The 27,331-nt window shown below is 42.0% G+C and overlaps 1 protein-coding gene across 1 annotated transcript in view; it reads right to left on the bottom strand.

Annotated features, from left to right (window-relative positions):
• The window catches only part of LOC139165927 (DGAT1/2-independent enzyme synthesizing storage lipids-like), a 35,908-nt gene extending 13,346 nt beyond the window's left edge, over positions 1-22,562 (bottom strand). Inside the window, exons 1-7 of the mRNA XM_070749167.1 lie at positions 22,405-22,562; positions 19,286-19,400; positions 9,369-9,485; positions 6,580-6,744; positions 6,208-6,401; positions 1,586-1,646; positions 288-427 (exon numbers count right to left, since the gene is read on the bottom strand). Of these exons, the coding sequence (XP_070605268.1) occupies positions 288-427; positions 1,586-1,646; positions 6,208-6,401; positions 6,580-6,744; positions 9,369-9,485; positions 19,286-19,382 (774 nt within the window). The 5' untranslated portion in view covers positions 19,383-19,400; positions 22,405-22,562. The remainder of the gene's footprint in view (positions 1-287; positions 428-1,585; positions 1,647-6,207; positions 6,402-6,579; positions 6,745-9,368; positions 9,486-19,285; positions 19,401-22,404) is intronic.
• Between the last annotated feature and the right edge of the window lie 4,769 nt (positions 22,563-27,331).

The raw sequence follows: 27,331 nt of genomic DNA, 5'->3' as shown, positions 1-27,331 counted from the left end.
TACGTCCACCAATTAATCTTATAGTTTTGGTTTTATTTGATTGATATTTTTATTTATGCATGCTGTTAATCAGATTGTGTAGTTTGAATAACTGCTGCTTAAATAGTATAGGATGGATGATAATCTTACATTGACATTTATGTACCAAACAATATTTCTGTACATCTACTAAATATATTTCAATAACTGTTTGCAAATAGTGATTATAGTGTTTATAATTTCATAAAGAATGAACTGGTATTTGAATTTGAATGGATATTTACTCCTTATAATAAAAATACACTTACTTGTTCAACTAATTTTTCAGGAGTTATATCTGGATCATATGGAATTGGTTTTCCAATATGAGTTATAAGTTTGACTGGAAACAATCCACATAATGGAAAGAATAACCATCGGTTTCGTTCATATAACCATCTCATTGGTCCTAGGTACAAGTTTTAGAAAATCTCAGATGTGCCTATTAGCAGATTGCCAAGAGTTTCATACTTGAGTTTGTTAGAAGCATGTATTTAAATGCAATAATTAATACCAGTACTGGAATCAACTAATGTAAAGTTTTTGCAATATACCAAAAAAAAAAGAAAATAACCCATCATGTTTGAAGCCTTACAGTTTGCAAAATGCAATTTAGATTTAAAAGTTATTAAAAAATTAGAATGAGGAGAACAAGCTAATCCTGACACATAAATAGACATACAAATACTGTACAAGTTGCCTGACAGGTAGCAGGCTGATATATAAGTAGATAGACAAACAGATAAGCCAGGCAGTCTTTCTAGGATAAATACCAATTCATTTAAAGAATATGGATAACTTTGCTAAATTTCCATAATTTCTGGGTCATCCCTGTGCCTTGAAATTCTATGACATCACATCAGTTATAGGAAATGTATTAAATGTTTAGTTTTAAATAAGGGTTTTAAATTATTTTAAACATTAGATTTGTTATATGCTGTTTACTACTGTTGTTAGCCGCCCCGAGTCTATGGAGAGGGGTGGCATACAAATTAAATAAATAAATAAATAAATAAATAAATAAATAAATAAATAAATAAATAAATAAAATAAATAGTTTTTCCACTAAATCTCTGGAATTCTGGAGTATGTATATATGCATGTATATTTACAGTATATGTGTATATAACTGTATATTTGTATGTCTTTGTATATGTCTATAGATCTATAGGTAGGTAGGTAGGTAGGTAGGTAGATAGATAGATAAATAGATAAATAGATAGATAGATAGAGAGAGAGAGAGAGAGAGAGAGACAGACAGACAGACAGACAGACAGACAGACAGTTATAGCTAGCTAGCTAGTTAGATATCTGAAATGAGATCATATACAGTCTTTTCTCATTCTAGGAGAAAACTCATATGTACCACCCCTTAAACAGTTTTCCTAGCAATAAAAAGTAATCTCAAATTAATCTATCCCAATTATATTTTTAGTTTACTTATAACCCATATTTAGCTATTCTTGCTTAAATCATTCAAATTAAACATGGTAAGCAAAGATGCAGCTGTACAAACATATAGTCTTAAATAAATAACATTCCCAAGAATAAATAAAGTTTTACATACTTATATTTAAATATGACATATATCCTTCTCTAATATTTTGTGTAAACATAGGAATGATTGGCTAGAAGAAATAAAAGAAACAGATAATGAAATTATTTTAGTTACAGTACATGAAAGAAATGAAATGTATTGCTTAGAGATAAAAAAACACTAATTAAAAGGTTATTTTGATACATTAATATGAATAATATATTGTATAAGATAATTATACTTTTATAACTCCTATCTGTTATTTTCAGCAGAGGGTTGTGTTTAACCACGAGGGGCAGGAGTTGGCATGGTCAGTTTGATGTCATTCATGTCCGGGACACCTGTGGTGGTATGAGAGCTTTGCCAGAGAAAACGGGCTCCCAAACTTAGTTTTTAGCTGCTACAGCCTCCTGCAACCTTCTGTCAGTGAAAGCGGAGTTCAGGAAACAGCACACGCCCTTCTCAAGGTCCATTTTCACTAACAGAGGCACCGTGGTCAAGTCTTTTTCTTTTTTCAGGGCAGCTATGTTGGTCAGATCTAAGCAGCCTCTGGGCCAGATCCGGGCCCTAGACCTTTAGTTTGACACCCCTGACCTTTGGGGGAAGGTGATGATTGAGAAATCTTCCAGTGACCGGTTACAGCAAACCACCTTCCCAAGCTGAAGGAGATCAGCAATTGGCAGATGACCTGAATGTGTTCTACTGCAGGTTTGAAAAGAAACCAGAACCACTTATTACACAACCTCCACCCCAGACACACCAACAACAACCAAATCTTCTACAACTGAACCCATCCCACTGGGTTTACAACCCCTAGTGATCACAGAAAAAGAAGTGAAAGATCTATTTCACAAACAGAAGCCTGGAAAAGCACCAGGCCCAGACAAGATTATTCCTTCTTGCTTAAAAGTCTGTGCTGACCAATTGGCCCCCATTTTCACCCAAATCTTCAACAAATCACTAGAGTTGTGTTATGTTCCTTCTTGCTTCAAATGCTCTTCCCAGTGCTGAAGAAGCCCCCATCAAGGAACTGAATGACTAAAGACCTAACATCTGTAGTTATGAAAACGTTTGAATGGATAATAATGTTCCACTTGAAAACCATCACAGATCCCCTGTAGATCCCCTGCAATTTGCATAACGAGCTGTTAATATTGCTCTACACTACATCCTTCAACATCTTGAATCTCCAATGATCTACGCTAGGGTCCTCTTTGTAGACTTCAGTTCAGCATTCAATACCATCATACCAGACATTCTCTTAACCAAACTAAATCAGCTAGCGGTACCTGAACACACTTGTAAGTGGATCACAAACTTCCTAACGGACAGGAAGCAGCAGGTGAAGCTAGGAACAATCACATCAGATACATGTACAATTAGCACAGTGCCCCCCAAGGCTGTGTACTCTCACCACTTCTCTTCTCTCTATACACTAATGACTGCATCTCAAATGATCAATTTGTTAAACTACTGCAGTTTGCAGATGATACAACAGTCATTCGAGACAATGATGAATCTGCATACAGGTGGGAGGTTGAACAACTATCCTTGTTGTGTGACCAGAACAATCTAGAACTCAACACACTCAAAACTGTAGAAATGGTGGTAGACTTTAGGACAAACCCTTCCACCCTTCCACCTCTCACAATACTAGACAACACAGTATCAACAGTAGAGTCCTTCAAATTTCTGGGTTCTATCATATCTCAAGACCTAAAATGATCACCTAACATCAAAAACATTGTCAAAAAAGCACAACAAAGAATGTTCTTTCTGCGCCAGCTCAAGAAGCTCAAACTGCCCAAGGAGCTGCTGATAGATTTCTACAGAGGAATCATTGAGTCTGTCATCTGCACCTCTATAACTGTCTGTTTGGGGCTGCAACCCAACAGGACCGACACAGACTTCAGAGGATAATCAGAACTGCAGAAAAAACAATTGCTGCCAACTTGCCTTCCATTGGGGACCTGTATACTGCATGAGTCAAAAAGAGGGTGGGAAAAATATTTTCTGACCCCTCACATCCTGGACACAAACTGTTTCAACTCCTACCCTCAAAACGTGGCTACAGAGCACTGCACATCAAGACAACTAGACACAAGAACAGTTTTTCCCCGAACACCATCACTCTACTAAACAAATAATTCCCTTAACACTATCAGACTTTTTACTAAATCTGCACTTCTATTTCTACTAGTTTTTCTCATGATTCTTATCATCCTTTTCCTCCCACTTAGGACTGTATGACAGTAACTTGTTGTTTGTATCCTAAGATTTTTATTAATATTGATTGTTTCTTTATTGCTTATTTGACCCCTATGACAATCATTAAGCATTAAGCATGATTCTTGACAAATGTATCTTTTTCTTTTATGTACGCTGAGAGCATATGCACCAAGATAAATTCCTTATGGGTCCAATCACACTTGGCCAATAAAAATTCTATTCTATTCTATTCTAAAAATGAACTAAAACTTTCATTTTTTTTCTGCATTTCAGGTACGTTATGGTTGAAAATGTAGCTAGATGTAAGAGTTGGACAGCCAAAACTCTGTCTGGAATCGCGATCTGGAATTTGCCCAAATGTACACCATAAAGCTAATTTTTGGGAGTAGATGGGAAAAATTGTCAATTTTCTAGGCACTTGCAATAAACTGGGAGTCATTGGTTCCCTAGCGGTGGAACCTCTTCTTTTTAACCATTTTGGAGTTTTACTTTTTATTGTTTCTTGAAGACTGAAAATTCTTCAGCACTTCAAGTTTACCATTTGCTGAATGCGTTAATCTTTAAGATGTTTAAGAAGAAAAACATATTTCTCTCCAGCTTTGTGAGATCTTTATTTGTTTGCATCGCCCCTATATACAGTAAATATGTGAATTTTTTTTTGAAACTTTTAAAAATGCTAAGACTTTGTAAAATTGATTTAAAGAAAGAATTTAAAATTAATCATATCTTCCAGTGTGGGAAAAGAAGTCCTATTTTCAAGACTACAGAGCAGTGATGGCGAAACTATGCCATAGATGGCATGCGGAGCCATATCTGCTGGCACATGAGCCGTTGCCCTAGGTTAGCTCCAATGTGAACGTGTGTGCTATCCAGCTAATTTTTGGCTCACACAGAGGCTCTGGGGGGGGGCATTTTTGGCTTACACAGAGCCTCCGGAGGGATGGGGGAGGGCGTTTTTACTCTCCCTGGCTCCAGGAAAGCCTTTGGAGCCTGGGGAGGGAGAAACATGAGCCTACTGGGTCCACCAGAAGTTGGGAAACAGGCTGTTTTTGGCCTCCCGAAGGTCTCTTGGGAGGTGGGGGATGCTGTTTCCATCTTCCCCAGACACTGAATTATGGGTCTGGGCTCTTGTGCATGTGCGATAGCACGCACACACACTCTTTCGTCACCTGAAGAAAAAAAGGTTCACCATCACTGCTATAGAGATTTACAGTCATACAGGTCACGATTGTCCCAAATGTGCTTTTTCAAGAGGCAATTGGAGTTTCTTGTTTTTCTTTGAAATCATTTTGCTTGTCAAAAGAAACAAAACATCTTCAAAGACAATCTAGAAAGTCCAGTTGCCTCTTGAAAAAGTGTCATGCTTATATTTCATTCTTTAAAAAAACTTTGAAGATTGATTACTAGACCACAGATGTCCTCTATTAGATGTATGATCTGTGGATTGAAAAATCTTTGTATTCTCAAGATTAAAAATTGCTGAATGGGTTGATTTTCAATCAATTGAAAAGCTAAATTCCACAATTTTCATATTCACTCTCATAGCCATTTCTCAGTAGCTGCCACCAATTTCATTTTTTTAAGGAAAGGCAATGATGGAACTTTTTTGAATGTGAACCAGTCATATATGGATATTCCTACTAGTCAAAACATTCACTCATTCACTCTCTTTCTCTCTCACACACACACTCACTCATCTGGTTTGAGATCTGATAAAAGGAATTAACACAGAATACAAGTTAACTGCCTGATTCCATTGCACCAAATTTTATGTACCAATGATTTTGTGTTTTTTTTGGGGGGGGGGGAGTGCAGGAGAGAAGCATAATTTTTAAGATTTATAGGGCAATGATTTTATTTCCAATTTTATGACACTTGTATTACTTATCATTTTATTTTCTTCATTTTTTTCAGGAGAGGTGGCAAGTGAAGGATACTTTCTATTACAATCAAGTTTGGCATACATTGATAAGTCGTAAGCTCTGTTTTCCTATGCACTTCCTATCTAATAGTTGATGCCATTGTGTGTGGATTGTATGGATTGCTAATGGTTGGATAGACACATTTTACTAGAGCAAAAAGAAAGGTACGGTCTTCCTTCCTATTTTAATTATTACTTTTATTTTCACTACTTCTGAAGTTACGCTATTTGTATGCATGGCTACATAATGTTTAATGTATGCACTTATATTTTCATTGTCTTAAATAGTTTAGCATAATAAAATGATAAAAATAGAAAAGGGATTTGAATTATGTGAATTGAAAACCATAAGATTTTCTATTTCCTGGCCTGGCAAATCTGATTTTTGGTTGTACGCACCCTCCTGTGCATTAGCAAATAGCTTAAAAGTAAATAGTTGGTATTCACAAATTCATATTCCACTTTAAAAGCATTACAAAAAATATAAAGAGAAATGGCTTACCACTTTGGCATCTATAGCCAAATGAGCAAATCCTTTACGTGCTTTCCATATTAATTGATACTGGTTATTTCCATAGTTTTGCTCTCTTAGTCCTCCTGGTGCAAGTCCAAGTAAGTGCCCTTGCTTCAGAATATTTAAACAGCTTTCTCTTGTAGTACAATCACACCGATTAACGGAAAAGAATTTTCTTAGTCCTGCAAAAGCAGACCTAAGAAATCATTGCTTGTAAGATAAAACAGAATACTTGTACTTCCATCATCACATAAATCAAAACAAAACTTTAAAGAAGAAAGATTGGACTTCATAGGTTAGTGAATCAATTTTATTAAAGACCCCAGCCCCACAAACCCCTAAACATAGTAATTTTTTTACCTGGTAATTGCAAGATACACTTTTCTATCACGGAATAGCAGAATCTCCCAGTGACTCTATAAAACCTTGCTGTAAAATACTTATAATCCAGTGGAAGGGCTCCATGATAATAGACAATAATTGCTGGTCCTTTGGGTATGTTTTCTATTCCAGAAATCTCATAACCTGTTAATGGGAGGTTAAAAGTCTTTAAAGGAAAAAAGTTTCCTATAGAAGATCACATAAAAAATGGCATATTTTTCATATCATAACATTTTAAATCAAATGTGTTTTTGGAACTATCACTGATCCTCAAAATAAAAAATGAAAAATGAAAAAAATCAGAATCTTCTGAGAAATCAGTGTTACTGCTTTTGTGACCTCACATTCGGTCTAGTTTCCTATAAGTTACTTAGATTCATGTTACTTAGTGACATCAAACTTTTTTCACAAATATCCATGTTTAAAAAAAACCCTTTCTATTGACAGTTTCTAAACTTCTTAAAAACATATAGAATGTATGGGTTTCAGATAGCTTTTCCCCTCTTTATCAAAGGTATAGTTAATGATAATGTTTAACAGCCTTGGTCCGTGGGAATGAACCAATGGCAAGTGAGACTTTGCCCTGTTTCAGGTCCAGCACACATTTGCACTGGCCAATTGATTGTTGGCCTTTGGAAAGGCCATTTCACCCTCCAGACACGTCAGGGACACTTCTCTGAAGCCCCAGAGGCAGGGGTGGGCTGCTGCCCAGACGGGAGGGAACACAGTGGGGTGGCAAAAATGGAGTTCCACCCCAGAACACCCAATTTGTAATGAAAGTTGAAAGAAATTGCAGGGCATCCTGCATAAGCCACGTCCACAGTGTGGTAGTAAAAAATTTGGTAGCTCTTCACTGCCCGGAGGCAAAAAAAATCCCCTAACAGACAAACGGGAATTTCAGAAAAACGCACTTCTAGATTGCTGTTATGCTGTTTTTTGCACCCCGAAGGGGTCAGGGAAGCATCCATGAAGCTCTGTAGTGCAAACAATTTCTGCAACCTCATATAAATAGATTACAACTGTCCAGCCATAAATATAGTCAGTTAGAAATAGCATTCAATGGGCAAAAGTAAAGCGAAGCCAGGGTGGCAGCCTTGGGGAATGCAAGTAAATAATTCAACTCCTATTTGGGCTGGTTAGGAAATAATCCCGTGTTAGGATACTGATACTAGGATCCCGTTTTCTCTATTTAGAAAAGCCCACCCCGTTCAAACAGGTGCGCCTATTGTACAACTGCAGACAATAGAACTACTTCTCGGGGCACTTTAGTGAAGAAAAGGCATAAAAAGGCCTCCTCCCCCTTCCCTGTTAAAGACTTTGTCTAGCTCACCGCTCACCGCTCACCCAGCCTACAAGCCAGCCAGCCTCCCTCCCTCCCTCCCTCTTGAGCTCGGCACAGTCTCCAGGACCAGTCCAGGATCCGAGAGAAAGGGGGGCTGCTTTGCCAACAATCACTCTTTTCTGCATTCATATAAGATACAAAAACAAAGCCTAACGCCAAAATACCTCTCAGTACATCACACCGCGATCAAAGGGGCTTCTCCAAATCAATTTTTTTCCTGAACAAAACAGGCATCTGGGGAAGAGGTTCCAAGGCGGGGGTGGGGCACGAAGGAAGTCTCCTCCCTCTTTCTGATTTTCTCTTTCTCTCTTCTTATCTTTCTCTTTCTCCCTACTTCCCTCCCCTTCTTCCTCTCTCTGAGCAGTCAGCGCCAGACTGCCCAGCCAGGGAGAAACATCACTCAGTCCACAGAATGTGGAATCGGGGGCCGGCGGGGGCGGGGAAGAGAGGTGGGAAGTGCACGCAATTGTGTTGACACAGCTTCCAGCCATGGGCCCCTTTGTCTGAGGGATGAAGCTGAGCAGGGTCTTTGGAGAGAGGAAAGGGGCAGCTCAGCAGTGACAGCGTGCTCCCGCACTGAAGTTAATTCTGCACGACAGGCCAGAAAATCAAGAAGAGCCTCTTGGATTTTTTCCCTTTGCTCCCCTTACCTTCACCTTCAACAGCTTCCTTTGTGCAAAGTTTGCCAGCCGAATACTGGGAGGAGGCTGTAGTATCCCTGCCATCACTTAAGCAGAGTCACCAAAGCTTTCCCTAAAACTAGGGAGCATCAACTTGGGGTCAATGGGATGGCACAGGCAGGGTGGAGAAGGGCGACTCTGGCCATCATTGCCCTCAAGGTCACAAAGTTGGGCAGTTCTGACCCCGGGGGGTAGCTGCGTACCTGCAAACTGTGGCTGAGGCATGGTCCTAGGGGAGAGCGATCCTGCCACTGAACATTTGCCACTTTGCTGCCCTGGCTTTTAACCCAGAATATTTGCGTTTGTGGCAGGTTTGCCTTGCAGCTGATACCGCCGGCAGTTGACTTGCTCCCTATTTTTAGGAAAAGCTTCAGCAAACTTCACGCAAGGGAGGCTGCCAAAGGGAAGCATCTAAGTCTTAGGTAGGATGCCAGTCTTGCAGCCTGCTAGCCCCTGCGCAGCCCATGCCCAGCCTCCACCCACCTCCTGTTCCACTTTGCCCGAGCTGACCTGTCACCCCCCAAAACACACATCCTTCCTGACACTTGTAGCTCTGTTGCATTCCTGGTGCTGTGTCCAGGGCAGCCCATTCTAAAAGAAAATGTCTCACGAGTTCGAGAACTTTTATTATCTTTTCAAGATACAAAATATCGCATATAAGGATTGGCCCCAAGAATGATGGTCTATGAGTGAAAATAAATTCCTTAACTCTGCTTTAAAGAATTAATGAAGAATATCTTACTTACTGTGCAGTATCTTTCCAAACATGTCTAACATCCACATGTATATATTCCTTGGCACATCCCATTGTTTGCTATTGACATCTTCTGGCAAATTACCAATTTTCCCCCACACAATATATACTAGATTAGTGGCATAGAAGAAAGAAAAGGAAAAAAGGAGTGGATAATATAACAGTATCAATATCACTAACACTGTTATGGGATATACTATAAAGCCTGCACATTCTTCCAAAATGTAAGTTGACCAGATGGAATATTCTTTTCCAGAAGTATAGTATATATTTTCTTCAATCATGTTTAAACTCATGAATAAATGTACAAAAATGATTTCTACCTGAAAAAAAAATACAAACATGCTTTAATATAATTTCAATCCAATATTGAGCTTTCAAAAAACAGCAGAATATCAGAATGGCACTGAATACATTGTAATGACACTTTCAAATAGCCTTAGAGAGATGGTAAAAAAAATTAAATCAAATCTTAGTACAATCAATCAAACTATTGATACTTTTAATGAAATATTACTGGTATAGTTAGAGGTTTAGGCTAAACTTGTTTTTTTTTTAAACCAACCCAGACATAAATGGTTTGAATGGCCAGCCAACGGTGTCTATTTAGAAAGAAATCCTTGATTTTTGAAAAAATATTGTGTTTTTTTTTGTGCACACCCAGACAAAACTGGAAATTCTCTGTTAAAAAAATCTGTCATGGAAACTTTTTATTCCTGGCTGAGATCTCCCTGAGCTTCTACACCCCTCATAGACACATAGAAACATAGAAGTCTGACGGCAGAAAAAGACCTCATGGTCCAGCTAGTCTGCCCTTATACTATTTCCTGTATTTTATCTTAGGATGGATATATGTTTATCCCAGGCATGTTTAAATTCAGTTACTGTGGATTTACCAACTACGTCTGCTGGAAGTTTGTTCCAAGGATCTACTGCTCTTTCAGTAAAATAATATTTTCTCATGTTGCTTTTGATCTTTTCCCCAACTAACTTCAGATTGCGTCCCCTTGTTCTTGTGCTCACTTTCCTATTAAAAACACTTATCTCCTGGACCTTATTTAACTCTTTAACATATTTAAATGTTTCGATCATGTGCCCCCTTTTCCTTCTGTCCTCCAGACTATACAGATTGAGTTCATTAAGTCTTTCCTGATACGTTTTATGCTTAAGACCTTCCACCATTCTTGTAGCCCGTCTTTGGACCCGTTCAATTTTGTCAATATCTTTTTGTAGGTGAGGTCTCCAGAACTGACTAAACTTTTAATGAAGAACCTCTACCTCCCCAAGTCAATGGTGTCCTTCTTTAACAATGTAAAAATCTGGTCACTTTAGCAAAGAGAGGTCATTGTGCTTTCTGGCCACCTCTTACAGCAATTTGCAATACTACCTCTTCAAGCCATAGTACTTCAATACAAACAAACAATCATTGTTAGGTTCTTTATATATTGCAAACCCAACTGTTAGTACATGGTACTAACAACTATCCAACTTTTCTGCAATGAAAATATTACACTGAGGTATCACATTGAGATCCACTATTAAGACTTTAAAAGAAAAGTTGTACATTATAAAAAATCCGAACATTCTGATTAAAAATTGAAGAGATTCACCCCTCTCGGTATTGAAAAAAAGGAGATAAATTTCACCTGCATGCACAGTCATTACCTCTGTCACACAGCTTGCTTGGAAGATCAATTTTACTCTGATGAAATATGGTCTTAAACGAACAAAGGATACATTCTCCTCCCTCAGTGGGTGGAGTGAGAGCAAACTCAATTCAAACCTAGAATTAACCATTCTTTTAGCCAATGCCAACTAACATTCATCTTTAAGTGAAGAATGAGCAGTTTAAGAAATGAGCATTAAGTCTGCTCTAACTGTTTTCATGGTGCCTCTGTTTAATCCACCTCAGATGACTCCTGGTTTTATATTTTCCTCAGGCTGACATTTCACTTGGATCAGCAGGAGCAGATTGCTCTGAATCTGAGTCCTGGGCCATGATACCATTTGGAGCGTATAATGTAATCTAATCTGACACAGGAAGGAATTTTGTAGGAATATCAGTTTTTGATATTCCACAAAGGAATATCATCTGATGGTATGATTATTTTTGTTGTGACATCTATCCTTTGGAATTTCACTCTTCCTGAAGGCTGGGCGAGACTTTTCCAGTACTGCACATGCTAAAACATGCAGTTGTAGTTAAAATGATGGAGACTCTACTCAAAAAGAGGATAAATCAGCACCTAAAAAACAATAACTTATTAGACCCAAATCAGCATGGCTTTACTGAAGGCAAATCATGTCAGACTAATCTCATTGATTTCTTTGACTATGTCACAAAGGTGTTGGATGAAGGTGGTGCCGTGGATATTGCCTACCTGGACTTCAGCAAAGCCTTTGATACGGTTCCACATAAAGAGCTGATAGATAAATTAGTGAAGATTGGACTTAATCCCTGGATAGTTCAATGGATTTGCAGCTGGCTGAAGCGTAGACATCAGAGAGTTATTGTTAATGGCGAGTATTCTGAGCAGAGTCAGGTTACAAGCGGTGTGCCACAAGGATCTGTTCTGGGTCCTATTCTTTTTAATATATTTGTGAATGACATAGGGGAAGGTTTGGTAGGGAAGGTTTGCCTATTTGCCGATGACTCTAAAGTGTGCAATAGGGTTGATATTCCTGGAGGCGTCTGTAATATGGTAAATGATTTAGCTTTACTAGATAAATGGTCTAAGCAATGGAAACTGCAGTTTAATGTTTCCAAATGTAAAATAATGCACTTGGGGAAAAGGAATCCTCAATCTGAGTATTGTATTGGCAGTTCAGTGTTGGCAAATACTTCAAAAGAAAAGGATTTAGGGGTAGTGATTTCTGACAGTCTCAAAATGGGTGAACAGTGCAGTCAGGCGGTAGGGAAAGCAAGTAGGATGCTTGGCTGCATAGCTAGAGGTATAACAAGCAGGAAGAGGGAGATTATGATCCCACTATATAGAATGTTGGTGAGACCACATTTGGAATACTGTGTTCAGTTCTGGAGACCTCACCTACAAAAAGATATTGACAAAATTGAACGGGTCCAAAGACGGGCTACAAGAATGGTGGAAGGTCTTAAGCATAAAACGTATCAGGAAAGACTTAATGAACTCAATCTGTATAGTCTGGAGGACAGAAGGAAAAGGGGGGACATGATCGAAACATTTAAATATATTAAAGGGTTAAATAAGGTCCAGGGGACACAATCTGAAGTTAGTTGGGGGAAAGATCAAAAGCAACATGAGAAAATATTATTTTACTGAAAGAGTAGTAGATCCTTGGAACAAACTTCCAGCAGATGTGGTAGATAAATCCACAGTAACTGAATTTAAACATGCCTGGGATAAACATATATCCATCCTAAGATAAAATACAGAAAATAGTATAAGGGCAGACTAGATGGACCATGAGGTCTTTTTCTGTCGTCAGACTTCTATGTTTCTATGTTTCTATGTCTCTGTCATTCAAAGATGGTTGCATCAGTATTCTTTTTATACATCTGCTAATTTTAATATTTTCCATTTGAATGTGCCTTCCCTTCTACTGTTTCTCTGCAAACCCGCTGTTTAAGATTTTTTTGCCTCTACTTCCGAACCATTTTCTTTTTTCTTTTTAAATATTTTTTATTAATTTTCATAAAAGACAGATAAAACAAACATATATTTAACATTTTCTACTTACGAACCCGAGCCCAGATGCCTGTGCTCTCCTACTGCGCGTGTGCTCTCTTACTCCCCCACCACTAGGATTTACCCTTAGCTTGCCACCCCCGCCGGGATACCCCGCCTCCAAACTGCCAATGCCGACTATTGCCAGCCAAAGCGCCTGGGATTTCCCCTTTGCTTGCGGCGGCAGTCCGAAGGTGGAATCCTACCAGGTGGGGTGGGGGGATAAAGGAAGGCAGAGCGAAAGAAAAGTAACCTGGCTCCAATTCCTTTCAAGCATCATTGCTGTCACGAATGAGCAGCTTCCTTACTTAGTCTCGCTTGGAAAGTGTGTGTGTGTGTGTGGGGCGGGATTTAAAGCTGGCCCAAAGCTTTCTTTTCTTTCACTCTGCCTTCCTTTAGTTTGGAAAGCTTGGAGAGAGGAGAATGATAGAGAACCCTAATCCTATCAGGCAGGCAGGGCCGCCGATAGGCCAGTATTACTGCTACTGGTGTCAGGGGCCCGGCCAAATTGAAAAATGGGGGGGGGGGGTTTGGCCCGCCACTGTGTGCCGGCCCCCTGTCACCCGCAGCAGTCATTGTGCCCAGTGAGCAGCGCCGAGCTCCAGCTCCTCGCGCAGGCGCAATACTACCCGTATTGAACCGGCGAGCGGGTAGTACTGCAATTGGCAAGAGTGCAATTGGCAAGAGTGCGGAGCTCAGGGCTTCTTGCCGTGGGAGGTACATTGGAGGACAGCAGGCTCGCCGGAGATGGAATGTTAGAGGCAGCCCAGCGGGGAAGAGAACAGGGGAGGATGTGGTGGCGCGTGTGAACCGGGACTCGTTGCTGAGGAGAGTCTGGCGGGAGAAGCTCCGCGCAAGGCCGAGAAGAGGAGGCTGCGGCGGAGCGGGAGAAAGGAGGAGAGGAGCAGAGGAGTTGGGGTGAGGTATCCACTGGCAGCTGGCCAGAGGAGTCTTCTCCCCCTTCAGCTGGACAGCGCGGTGTGGAGGTGCTGCTCATCCGTGCGCGGCTGCGCTCTTGTCTAAAGCGGGAACTTTATGGGCCCGGGAAAGTGGGACCAGGCAGAGCAAGTGCGCTTTGGCACCAACAACCCCCTCCAGCCGGCATGAGGTGCACCAGACGAAGAGCAGGAAAAGGGGGAGAGGAGCAGACACCAGGTGAGCGGGAAGGCAAAACGCCATGAGGTGGAGTTGAAGGACAAAGCGGGGGGGGGCACCTCAGAATGCGGATAGGGAAAGTTTGAAGGGCGACGGCGCTGACTGCAAGCCGAGAGAGAAAGAGAGGCGGCCCTCAAAGCACCAACCGTGCCATTTGCTAGCTATTTGGGGTTGAGGGGAGGAATTCGGCTCGGGAAGGGGAACGAGGTGGGACTGTTTTACAGATCCCGCATCGCAAAAAATGACGACAAATCCTCGTCCCCCTTTCTGAACTTGGTGCCCCCACAATTATTTCGCCCCCTGTTCTAAGGAAACTTCGGTTCAACCATCACCGGTTTCTAAATTCGTTATGTTGGGCGGCGGGGGGGAAATGTTTACAGTTCACTGTGCTTTCCTTTATGATGTCATATTTGCACTATATTAATAAACATACTTGACCAAAAGATTTAACAAAATGACTCATATATCTGTCAAGTGTACCTTGTTGTAGTGGCAGGGTTTAATTTTTTTTTGTGAAAGGTAAATTTATTACATAATTGGTATGTTGCAAAATAAATAAACTGTAGTTTTAAAATGGCAGGGGGGCAGACACTTAGGCTGTATGGGGCCCCAAAATTCCTGATGGCGGCCCTGCAGGCAGGGAGGGGGAGAGAGATAAAAGGGGCGAGTACCATCCCCTGTCCTATTGCTTTCCTATAACTCCTATACCTTTCTTCTATTCCTATATCTCTTCTTCTATTCTTTCATTGATATGTTCTACTACTATACCTTCTTTTCTATTATTTCTTAGATATATTTTACTATGAGTATCTCCTCTATAACCTTCATCATGTATTTTACTATGTGTATATAGATATATACCCACTAAAACCCTCATTGTGTATTGCAGAGGTCCCCAACCTTTTTTGCACCAGGGACCGGCTTTAAGCTAGACCAGTTTTCCATGGCCCGGTGGGGGGGGGGGAGCTAGCTGTCAGCGGCGCCGTAAAAGGGGCGATCAAGAGAGGAATGGGTGAATGAATGGACGGAGGGTGGGAAGGAAGGAAGGAAAGAGGGAAGGGACAGGAACAAAAGAAGGGTGCAAAGGAAGCAAGGAAAGGTGTGAAAGGGGAGAGTAATAGAGGAAGGAGTGAAAGAAGGGAATGACGGAGGAAAGAAGGGAGGAAGGAAAAGGAAAGCAAGAAATGGAGGGAGGAAAGGAAGGAAAGAAAGAAAGAAAGGGGGAAGGGACAGGAACAGAGGAAGGAAGCAAGGAAACTTATGAAAGGGGAGAGTAAGGGAAGAAGGTAGGAAGGAGAAAGAAAAGAAGAAATAGAGGAAGGGAAGGTAAAAGAGAGAAAGAAAAAGAGCAAGAAAGAAAGCAAGAAAGAGAAAGAAAGAGGCAACTGAGCATCTCTCACTCTCTCTCTCTTTCTATCCCTCTTTCTTTCTTTCTCTTCCTTTCTCTCTCTCCTCTTCCTTTATCTCCTCTCTCTCTCCCTCTCTCTTTCTCTCCCCCCTCTCTCCCCCTTTCCCTCTCTCCCTCTCTTGCTATCTCTCCCCCCTCTCCCTCTCTCTTTCTCCCTCTCCCTCTCTTTCTCTCTCTCCCCCCTCTCTCTCTCTCTCTCCCCCTCTTTCTCTCTCTCTCCCCCTCTTTCTCTCTCTTCTTCTCACTTTCTCTCTCTTGTTTTCTTTCTGTCTCTTTTGCTTTCTCTCTCTCTCACTCTTTCTTGTTTTCTTTCTCACGCTCTTTCTCTCTCTTGTTCTCTCTCTTGCTATCTCTTTCTCTCCCCCCCTTCTCACTCTCTCTTTCTCACTTTCTCTCTATCTTGCTGTCTGTTGCTCTCACTCACTCTCGTTCTCTCTCCGTTCTTCTCAGCGATGACGCGCGCACGCCCTGCCCGCCTCACCTTTGCGAGAGCACTTTCGCCCCGGGCTCTCAGCAAGGGGGTTTGCAGGAGAGGCGGGGCCGGCGAAGGTGATATTGAATGTCGGGGGAGAACGGGCAGTTGCACGCGCTCCCTATCTCCCTGCTAGCCCACTCGGAATATTCAAAATAAGAAAAGCCTTCGCCGGCAAAGGTTTTTCTTATTTTGAATATTCCGAGTGGGCTAGCAGGGAGATAGGAAGCGCGTGCAACCGCCCGTTCTCCCCCGACATTCAATATCAGCTTCGCCGGCCTCCGCTGAGGAAAGCCTTTGCCGGCATTTCCTCTCGCCGTCAAGGAGGCGCAGCGGCGGGCGGAGAGAGGGAAGGGGGGGGCAGCGGCGTCCCTCCTGGCCTTGGCGGGCCGCCCAACCCTCCCCACCTCCTGCAAACGCGGCGGGCGGCGGGGGGAGAGCGAGGAGCCGGTTCCGGCGGGCGCGGGGCTTGGCTGGCTGGCGGGGGGAGCGCCGCTGGTGGTGCGGAAAGGCCGAGGGGGCCCTGGCGCCGCGGACCGGCTGAAAAGCCCCAACGGCCCGGGCCCGGTCCGCGGACCGGCGGTTGGGGACCTCTGGTGTATTGGACAAAATAAATAAAAAAATAAAAAAATAAAATTTGTAAGCCTTTCTAGCTTTTTCCTTGGTTTGCCAAGAGTACAGCCTGGGTGGGTCTTCCCCTTCCCTCCTGCCCACTTCAGCCAGGAGAGACAAAAGGTGGCCGTGACCACCTCCAGCCCCAGTCTCTGCATCACAGAAGCGGGAAGAATCTGACTCATTTCTCTCAGCTCCGCTTCTTGCAAAGATGAAGAGTCTGGGAGCCTTTTCCAAAACAATCCATAGTGCAGACTTGCTACCTTCATTTCTCTGTTATCTCCTTCTTCCCCTCCTCCTCCTCTTTCTCTCTCCTTCTTTTTTTTTTAAAGTTTATTTAAGCTTTTATTATTTTAAATAAAAAGTCAAATCGTTGTTCTTACAGATCCAATACTGTTTCTGTTATCACATCATTATTACAATTCCTTTCATTGTGTCATGAGCAAACCAAATACAGTGCAAATAAAATCCTTATATCAATATCATATGCTGCAACGTCCTACCTGTCGGCGACTACTTCAGCTTCAACCACAACAACACAAGAGCACACAACAGATTTAAACTTAATATTAACCGCTCCAAACTTGACTGTAAAAAAAATGACTTCAGTAACCGAGTTGTCGAAGCCTGGAACTCATTACCGGACTCCATAGTGTCATCCCCAAACCCCCAACACTTTACCCTTAGATTATCCACAGTTGACCTATCCAGATTCCTAAGAGATCAGTTGCGGCCCTATCTGGACCGGGAGTCATTGCTCACAGTCACTCATGCCCTCATCACCTCGAGGCTCGACTACTGTAACGCTCTCTACATGGGGCTACCTTTGAAAAGTGTTCGGAAACCTCAGATCGTGCAGAATGCAGCTGCGAGAGCAATTATGGGCTTCTCCAAGTATGCCCATATCACTCCAACACTCCGCAGTCTGCATTGGCTGCCGATCAGTTTCCGGTCACAATTCAAAGTGTTGGTTATGACCTATAAAGCCCTTCATGGCACCGGACCAGAATATCTTCGGGACCGCCTCCTGCCGCACGAATCCCAGCGACCGGTTAGGTCCCACAGAGTTGGCCTTCTCCGGGTCCCGTCGACTAAACAATGTCGTCTGGCGGGACCCAGGGGAAGAGCCTTCTCTGTGGGGGGCCCCGACCCTCTGGAACCAGCTCCCCCCTGAGATTAGGATTGCCCCCACCCTCCCTGCCTTTCGTAAACTCCTTAAGACCCACCTTTGCCGTCAGGCATGGGGGAACTAAAACACCTCCCCCCCCATGTTGTTTTGTTGATTGATTGACTGTGTGCCTGTTTTTTATATATACTGTTTTTATGAGATTATTAATTTAAATTGTAACTGGATGGGTGGGCATTGGATTTGGTATTGTGTACTGTACTGTTTTTTATTATTGTTGTGAGCCGCCCCGAGTTTGCGGAGAGGGGCGGCATATAAATCCAATAAACCTAAACCTAAACCTAAGGGGCGAGTACAAGTGCACTAGATTGCCTTCCGTCCCCTATCCTATTGCTCTCCTATATCTCCTATTCCTTTCTTCTATTCCTATATCTCTTCTTCTATTCTTTCATTGATATGTTCTATTATTATATCTTCTTTTCTATTCTTTCATAGATATATTTTACTATGAGTATCTCCTCTATAACCTTCATCATGTATTTTACTATGTTTATATACCCACTAAAACTCTCATTGTGTATTGGACAAAATAAATAAATAAAAATAAATAAATAAATAAATAGAAGGCAGAGCGAAAGAAAAGAAAGCCTTGGGCCAGCTTTGAATCCCTCGCCACACTTTCCAAGCGAGACTAAGCAAGGGAGCTGCGCTTTCATGACGGTTCTGATACTTGAAAGGAATTGGAGCCTGGCTTTTTCCCCCTTCGCTCTGCCTTCCTTTATCTCTCCCGTGCCCTGCAGGGTAGGTTTGGGCTGTTTGTCATTCTTCTCGCTCCAAGTTTTCCAAGCTCCATTGCTTAGTCTCACTTGTGTGTGGGTTTAAAGCTGGCCCGAGGCTTCCTTTTCTTTCGCTCAGCCTTCCTCTATTTCAACCCCCCCCTCCGGCCACCGGATAGGATTATGGCTCTCTGTCATTCTTCTAGTTCAGTCGTATAACCAACGTTTTTTGCTCAAGCTATTATTGTTTCCTTTACTTGTTCTTCTAATTTAATGCTCAGTGATTAATTATACATTTTTTTCTCTACCTCTCTTCTGTTCCTGTTAATATCTTATGTAATTCTGTTAATTCCATATAAAAACCATATAATTTAGCATCTTTTTCAAACTTAGATTGTATTTGTAATACTGTATACAAGACCATATGGATCCCTTATTTTTCTAATTCTTGTTTTGTTTTGAGCTGCCCATTTTAAGTCAAAATATCTTTATATATAATAATATTTTCCATATTAATAATATTTGGAAAATATTGTTGATATTATTATTATCAAAAGCCAAACTGGTATCTTTAAGTAGTGTTGTTCCTAATTTTCTTGCATAGTAACAATAAAGCATTTTTATATAATATCTTTGAAAGTAACCATGTATCTTACCTTTTCCATACCACAAAAAGGCATTCCAATCCAATGGTAAATCATGTCCCTCCGTTGTCAATAATCTTGTATTTCTCAAAACAATCCATCCATTCATCCATGTTAACTCTGCTGCCTGATAATATACTGTAGTTAATAATTTGGTAATCCAAAACTTCCTCTAGTTCTTGAATCATACAACACCTTTAAGTTAATTCTTGCTTTTTTCCCTTGCCAAATATATTTTAGTATTATTTTATTACGATCTTCAAAATACTTTTTTGCCAATCTTATTGGATTTGTTTGAAACAAATATAACAATCTAGGTAATACATTCATCTTAATTGTAGCTATTCCTATTAATAATAGTTGCAAACTTTTTCCAGATCTGTATTTTTTTGTTTCATCAGTTTATAATAATTATCTTCCTTGATCATTTACACATCTTCCTGTTAAATGAGTTCCCAAATATTTAACTTCCTTTTTAATCTTAATATCTAATCTCTCCATTAACTTTCTTTTTTGGTCTTCTGTCATATTCTTTGCTAAAATCTTATTTTTTTCTTTGTTTATTTTCAGACCGGCCACTTCACTATATTCCTCTTTTTTTAAAAACAATTTTAGCCGTGCTTCTTGTAGATCTATTAAAAACCAAGTCATCTAATAATAAGGACAGAGGTCATCTCTGTCTTGTGCCCTTCCTTATGCTAACCCTTTCAGTCATCTTTCCATTTACCGGCACATCACTTCCACTGCTTCGTTGACTTGACTTGGGGTGGAGATGTACAACTGGGTATCATCAGCGTACTGATGATACCTCACCCCATGCCCCTGGATGATCTCGCCCAGCGGTTTCATGTAGATATTAAATAGCAGGGGGGAGAGGACGAACACCTGAGGCACCCCACAAGGGAGAAACCTAGAGGTCAACCTCTGACCCCCCACTAACACCAACTGTGACCGACCTGAGAGGTAGGAGGAGAACCACTGAAGGACAGTGCCTCCCACTCCCAACCCCTCCAGCTGGTGCAGAAGGATACCATGGTTGATGGTATCGAAAGCCACTGAGAGGTCAAGAGGCACTAGGACAGAGGATAAACCCTGTCCCGGGCCCGCCAGAGATCATCCATCAATGCGACCAAAGCAGTTTCTGTGCTGTAGCCGGGCCTGAATCCTGACTGCTGAGGGACTAGATAATTGGCTTCTTCCAAGGACCGCTGAACATGGAGAACCACCACCTTCTCAACAACCTTCTCCATAAAGGGAAGGTTGGAGACTGTACAATAGTTGTTGAAAATGGCTGGGTCCAAGGAAGGCTTCTTGAGGAGGGGGCACACAAGTGCCTCCTTGTAGGGATCTGGAAAGGACCCCCTCCCCAAAGAAGCGTTGACAATCTCCTGGACCCAGCTTCATGTCACCTCCCTGCTGGCTGAAACCAGCCCGGAGGGACATGGATCCAGTAAACAGGTGGTGGAACTCACAGCTCCAATGGCCTTGTCCACTTCATCAAGTGTCACCAGATCAAACTCTTCTCAGACCGATGGACAAGTACGGGCCCCAGTCACCTTGACTGACTCGTTGTCAGTCGACTCTGTTATCCAATCTGAGTCGAGGTCCGCCTGGATTTGAGCGACTTTATCAGCGAAAAATGTGTTAAAATCCTCAGCACTACAATGCAAGGGCTCCCCAACTCCCCCCTGGCTAAGAAGGGAGCGGGTCACCCTAAACAGAGTGGCCGGGCAGGATTCCGCTGATGCAACAGGGTCTAGTGCCGCGGAGAGGTCACAACGGCGCCATTTGGTCAAGAGCCTCCGCTGCAGCCTTGTTCCAGTCCTCAGCAAGAGACTCTGCCGAACTGTGGACGAATGCATCTGGAATAACCCCAAGCGCCCTCTGAAAGCCTTCTGGGTCCATCAGGCTTCTGGTGCGGAACCACCTAGTCGGTTCCGCCTCCCTGCGGGGAAGGATTGGAGCCAGGAAATCAAGCCACAATAGAAAATGGTCTGACCATGACAAAGGCAACACTTCTAAGCCCCTTAGTCTCAGACTATTACTCAGTTGCTCAGAGAGGAATACCATGTCGGGTGCGTGCCCCCCCTCGTGAGTCGGACCCTGTACTACTTGAGTCAGGTCCATGGCCGTCATGGTGGCCATGTACTCCTGAGCTAACCCAGAGGTTTCGCCGAGCGACGGTAGGTTAAAGTCCCCCAAGACAATAAGTCTGGGGAACCCCACCGCCAGCCCGACTACCTCCTCAAGCAGCAGAGGCAAGGCTGTTGACACGCAGCTGGGAGGCAGGTACGTGAGCAACAAGACCACCTAAACCCCTAAGTCCCACTTCACCAGGAGGGACTCACAGCCCACAATCTCTAGAGCAATGAGTCTACGCAGGCAAAGGCTCTCCCTGGTTATAATAGCCACTCCTCCACCCCTTCCCTGGGGTCGAGGCTGGTGCCATACCTGAAACCCAGCTGGGCAAATTTCAGAGAGAGGAACTCCTGCCTCCAGGCCCAGCCAGGTTTCAGTCACACATGCCAGGTCAGCCTCCTCATCCAGGATCAAATCCCGGATGAGGAGAGCTTTATTTACCACCGACCTGGCATTGAGTAGCAGCAGTCTTAGCCCAGGGCCAGAATTACACTTGTCACCAGTACCCTGGGTTAAGCTCACAGAGCCACAACACAGGATCACTTTTAAGCAGCGATCCCTCCTTCCCCTGGAATGGCTAGCTCCGTGGCTCCCACCATTTCTGCCTCTCCCCAGCAACACTGGGATATCCTGACCCTCTGCCACCTCAGAGATAGGTGTCCCCTCCTCTCCTGCCTCTCCAGTGCCAGGTGGGCCAATTATGTCAATCACACCATTTCCATTCACCTCATCCATGCCACACTCCCACCCACCCCACCCATCCCACTTATACCAATCATTCATTCCATATATATTCCTAGACCTGCCCCAATTCTCCATCACTTAAACCCATCCCCAATAATTTAATTAAGATATAGATTAATTATTAAAACAAGGAATAGAAAATATAAAAATATAAAAATATAAATAAGTTCTGAGTTATTAGAATGTTCAGAGTCCCGAAGGGGAATGTCTCAGTCATGGGTAAAAAGTCTCTTCTTGATGTTAATTACCTTTTTTCCAGCTCTTTGGTGCCGGCCAATGCCACTGGCCAACACTCCCAGGTTTCCCCTCGGCCACCGGCTTCTTGGCTCCCATAGGACCCCGGATCTCACTGGTCGCTCCCCGATAGCTTCCAAAGGCGTTGCTGATTTCCGAGCGATATCTCTGGTTCCCTATCTGCCAAACGGCACTGCATGGCCTCCAGATGTTCATAGTCCAGCGGAGCAGCGTCTCCTAACGTCCTCCTATTGCCCCACCGGAACCGCAACCAGCTAGCAGCCCCCTCCAGTATGCTCTCAGCTGGGCTCCTCGGGTGCCGCCCAGGTCGCAGCGGCTCTCATCCGCCCCCCACACTGGGCGTCTTAGATGGTCCTTAGATTTGCCTAAATATTCATAAAATAGGCCAAGACTGCAAGTTAGCTGCAGAGATAGCAGTCCCAATGAAATTAGTAATTCTATGACAATAGCAGAGACATCAAACCTGTAAAATCAGTCATGATTTTAAGTCCTGAAATGAGAATCCTAGTCCAAGGCTGAACCTTAATATTTGGCACAAGATATTTTTGATATGGACCCTCAAATCATCCTGACTCCTTTTATGAGTAAGATGATCTTACAATCTCTGCTTTCTAGCCCAGCATCTTCACCACTGCACCCAACTGGTTCTAACATGTTATTATGGTTCTCTTAATATGTTATGCGTTTCATTGTAACAATATGACTGTTTTACAAAATCAAAAGCATAAGAAGTTGAAAATGATCTAAACATTCATGTTTAAGACATGAAATGCAATAGCCATGTTTACATATTACACAAACTGTAATAGACCTAGTAGGACAATTGTGGTAAGAAAATTCAATCAACTGCATTTCATTCCATGAACCAAGATGACAGAATTCATGACTATTCAATACAGGCTTCAATTAATAAGATGTCTGCCCCCACTTTAGTTATAACATCAGTTGTTTTCATATTTTTAGTGATCTCATTTCTGGTGTATTCAAATGAAATTCCATTTGATCTCTGCAATAAGAGTGAATAGTGTCCCAATTTTGGTTAGCAAGAGGTGTATCTTTACAAGAATTAATACAGGGTGCGTTCCAAAAGTAATGCAATTGAATTTCCCACGCCACTCCTATTGGCAAGAGAGGGTCGGGAAGAGGTTCATGACAAACAACGCTCTGGGCAGCTGTCAACCAGCAAAACCGAAAACAATGTGGCTTGTGTTCAACAATTGTTGGACTCTGACCATCGATTGAGTATCAATATGGTTGCAAATGAACTGAACTTGTTGTCTACTGTTGTGTTTCACATTGTTACTGAAGATTTAGCAATGAGGAAAGTGTGCACCAAGCTCGTGCCCAAGGTGTTGTCAGATGACCAGAAGACCAACCAAACGGAAATTTCAAGTGAACTTTTGCAACATATAGAAATTGAACCTGATTATTTGGACAATGTCAGCCCTTGTGATGAAACGTGGGTTTTTGAATAAGACCCAGAAACAAAACACCAAAGCTCTGAGTGGCACACGAACCAGTCCAAGCCCAAAAAGGCAAGAATGAGCAAATCAAAAGTGAAAACAATGCTCATTGTCTTTTTTGACAGTAAAAGAGCGTTCAATAAGGAGTTTGTTCCTCAAGGACAGACAGTTAATGCTGCTTACTACCTGGATGTGCTGGAAAGACTCTGAAAAAGGGTCATCAGGACGAGAAAAGACATCTCCACTACCTGGCAACTCCATCACGACAGCATGCGTTGCCACAACGTGCTACGAGTCCGCGGGTTCCTAGCCAAACACTAGGTGCCAACGCTGCCCCCTTCTAGTCCTGACGTTGCCCCAGCAGACTTCTTTTTGTTACCTCGGATTAAGGCAGCCCTGAAAGGAACCCGTTTTTAATCCATAGAAGAGATCTTGAGGCAAATTGTTGGTTTCAAAGGTATCAGAGATCACCAAGGACCCCAAACATACCCTATCTATTGTGAGTCACACTTGCTTTCAAGAATAAAAATCCAGAGCTCATAATGTACACGTGAGTACAAGGGTTTTAGAGAAACTTAAAAACATAGAAGATTGACCTCATGGTCCATCTAGTCTGCCCTTATACTATTTCCTGTATTTAATCTTAGGATAGATATTTGTTTATCCCAGGCATGTTTAAATTCAGTCACTGTGGATTTACCAACCATGTCTGCTGGATGTTTGTTCCAAGCGTCTACTACTCTTTCCGTAAAATAATATTTTCTCATGTTTCTTTTGATCTTTCCCCCAACTAACTTCAGATTGTGTCCCCTTGTTCTTGTGTTCACTTTCCTATTAAAAACACTTCCCTCCTGAACCTTATTTAACCCTTTAACATATTTAAATGTTTCAATCATGTCCCCCCTTTTCCTTCTGTCCTCCAGCCTATACAGATTGAGTTCATTAAGTCTTTCCTGATTCATTTTATGCTTAAGACCTTCCACCATTCTTGTAGCCCGTCTTTGGACCCATTCAATTTTGTCAATATCTTTTTGTAACTGAGGTCTCCAGAACTGAACATAGTATTCCAAATGTGGTCTCACCAGCACTATATATAGCGGAATCACAATCTCCCTCTTCCTGTTTGTTATACCTCTAGCTATGCAGCCAAGCATCCTACATGCTTTTTCCTACTGCCCAACCACACTGCTCACCCATTTTTAGACTGTCAGAAATCACTACCATTAATTCCTTCTCTTCTGAAGTTTTTGCTAACACAGAATTGCCAATACAATACACAGATTTAGGATTCCTTTTCCCCAAGTGCATTATTTTACATTTGGAAACATTAAACTGCAGTTTCCATTGCTTTGACCATTTATCTAGTAAAACTAGATCATTTACCATATTACAGACGCCTCCAGGAATATCAACCCTATTGCACACTTTAGAGTCATCGGCAAATAGGCAAACCTTCCCTACCAAACCTTCCCCATGTCACTCACAAACATATTAAAAAAGAATAGGACCCAGAACAGACCCTTGTGGCACACCGCTAGTAACCTGTCTCTGCTCAGAATACTTGCCATTAACAACTCTCTGATGTCTACGCTTCAGCCAGCTGCAAATCCACTGAACTATCCAGGGATTAAGTCCAATCTTCACTAATTTATCTATCAGCTCTTTATGTGGAACTGTATCAAAGACTTTGCTGAAGTCCAGATACACAATATCCACGGCACCACCTTCATCCAACACCTTTGTGTCATAATCAAAGAAATCAATGAGATTAGTCTGACATGATTTGCCTCCAGTAAAGCCATGCTACAATCCTCAGGAACATCTCCTGTTAACAGGGATTAGTTAAACAAATCAGTCAGCGGGGGTAGCAATGACAAATCTGAGTTTTTAAAGAACTCTGGGGTGGATGCCATCTGGACCCATTGCCTTATTTATCTTTAATCATTCAAGTTCTTCTAAGACATCGGCTTCTAAGATCACTGGAACTGAATCCGTACAGCAGGAAGCAATGCTATATCCATCTATAGTATTATATTGTAAGGTGTCTTTTGAGAAAACTAAATAGAAGTAGCTATTGAAATGGTCAGCGACCTCCTAATTCCCATCAATGTATGTATTATTGCCGGTACTAAGCTTCGTGATGCTGCAGTTTTTCTTCTTCCTATCACTAATATCCCCCTTCTTTACAGATTTAGCGATTTCTTCCTCTTTTGAGGCTTTAGCAGCATATCTTATCTGTTTTGCCTCCTTCTGTCTCATTTTTTACACCTCTCTATCAGCTATACTTTCAGACTCTTTATACCTCCTATAGACAGCCTTTTTTTCATTGACTATCGTCCTTACATCATTGCTAAATCATAGCGGTTTCTTCTTCCTTTTACCTTTAGTTATTTGCCTTACATACAGTCCAGTTGCTTTTAAAATGGCCTTTTTTAATACAGTCCACTCGGTGCTCACTCCTGCCATTTTATCCCTCCCCTTTAATTCATTATTTAAATATTCCCCCATTGCATTAAAATTTGTTTTTCTGAAATCTAATACTTTGGTTGCAGTATAGGATTGCTCACAATCAGTTTTTACATCAAACCACAAACATCACTGCAACCTAAATTTTCTCCCACCTTAACCTCTGAAACCCAATTCCCATTCGTAAAAACTAAATCTAGAATATTCTCCCCTCTAGTCAGTGTCTTAACCAGCTGTGCCAGAGCTGCTCCTGTAAAGTCCTCTACTATATTCTTACTTTTGCATGTAAGGGCACTGGGGATATTCCAGTCAACATCAGGCATGTTGAAATCACCCATAACCACAATATCTCCCTTTACTGCCATTTGGGTAATTTCATCCACCATCTTGTTGTCATATTCCTCTGATTGCCCTGGAGACTTTCTGGAATGAAAAGGAATACAGCTTAAACTTAAGGTCCAATACCTTACAAAGTCTATTACATTGTACTTTCTGACATTTGCAAATATTGTACAATTTCATCCTTCATCAGTTTAACAACTTGAGAGAATTCAGGGCAAAGGATCTTCTACAGCTGCAACCAGATTTTCTTGCTATGCTTATTGGTTTGCTTCCTTGCCTCTGGAAGTTGGCTCTTAGCCATTAAGCTGAGCTTGATTACATACCGTATATACTCGAGTATAAATTGACCAGAGTATAAGCAGAGGCACCTACTTTTGCCACAAAAACTGGGAAAACCTATTGACTTGAATATAAGCCCAGGGTGGAAAATACAGTGGCTACTGGTAACTTATAAAAATGGAATATTCTTCTATTGTAGCTTCTTAAAATTGTTTTTGTAGGAGAATTAAAAAAAACATATGAAGAATGGTTGCAAGAACTGGGTATATTTAATTTAAAGAAAAAAGGACCAGGGGAGACATGATAGCATTCTTCCAAAATCTCAGGGTTTGCCACAAAGAGAGTCAACCTATTCTCCAAAGCACCTGAG

This window comes from Erythrolamprus reginae, chromosome 3 (genome assembly GCF_031021105.1).
Source record: "Erythrolamprus reginae isolate rEryReg1 chromosome 3, rEryReg1.hap1, whole genome shotgun sequence".
NCBI lineage: Eukaryota > Metazoa > Chordata > Lepidosauria > Squamata > Dipsadidae > Erythrolamprus > Erythrolamprus reginae.
This window is presented reverse-complemented; position numbering and strand designations above follow the sequence as displayed.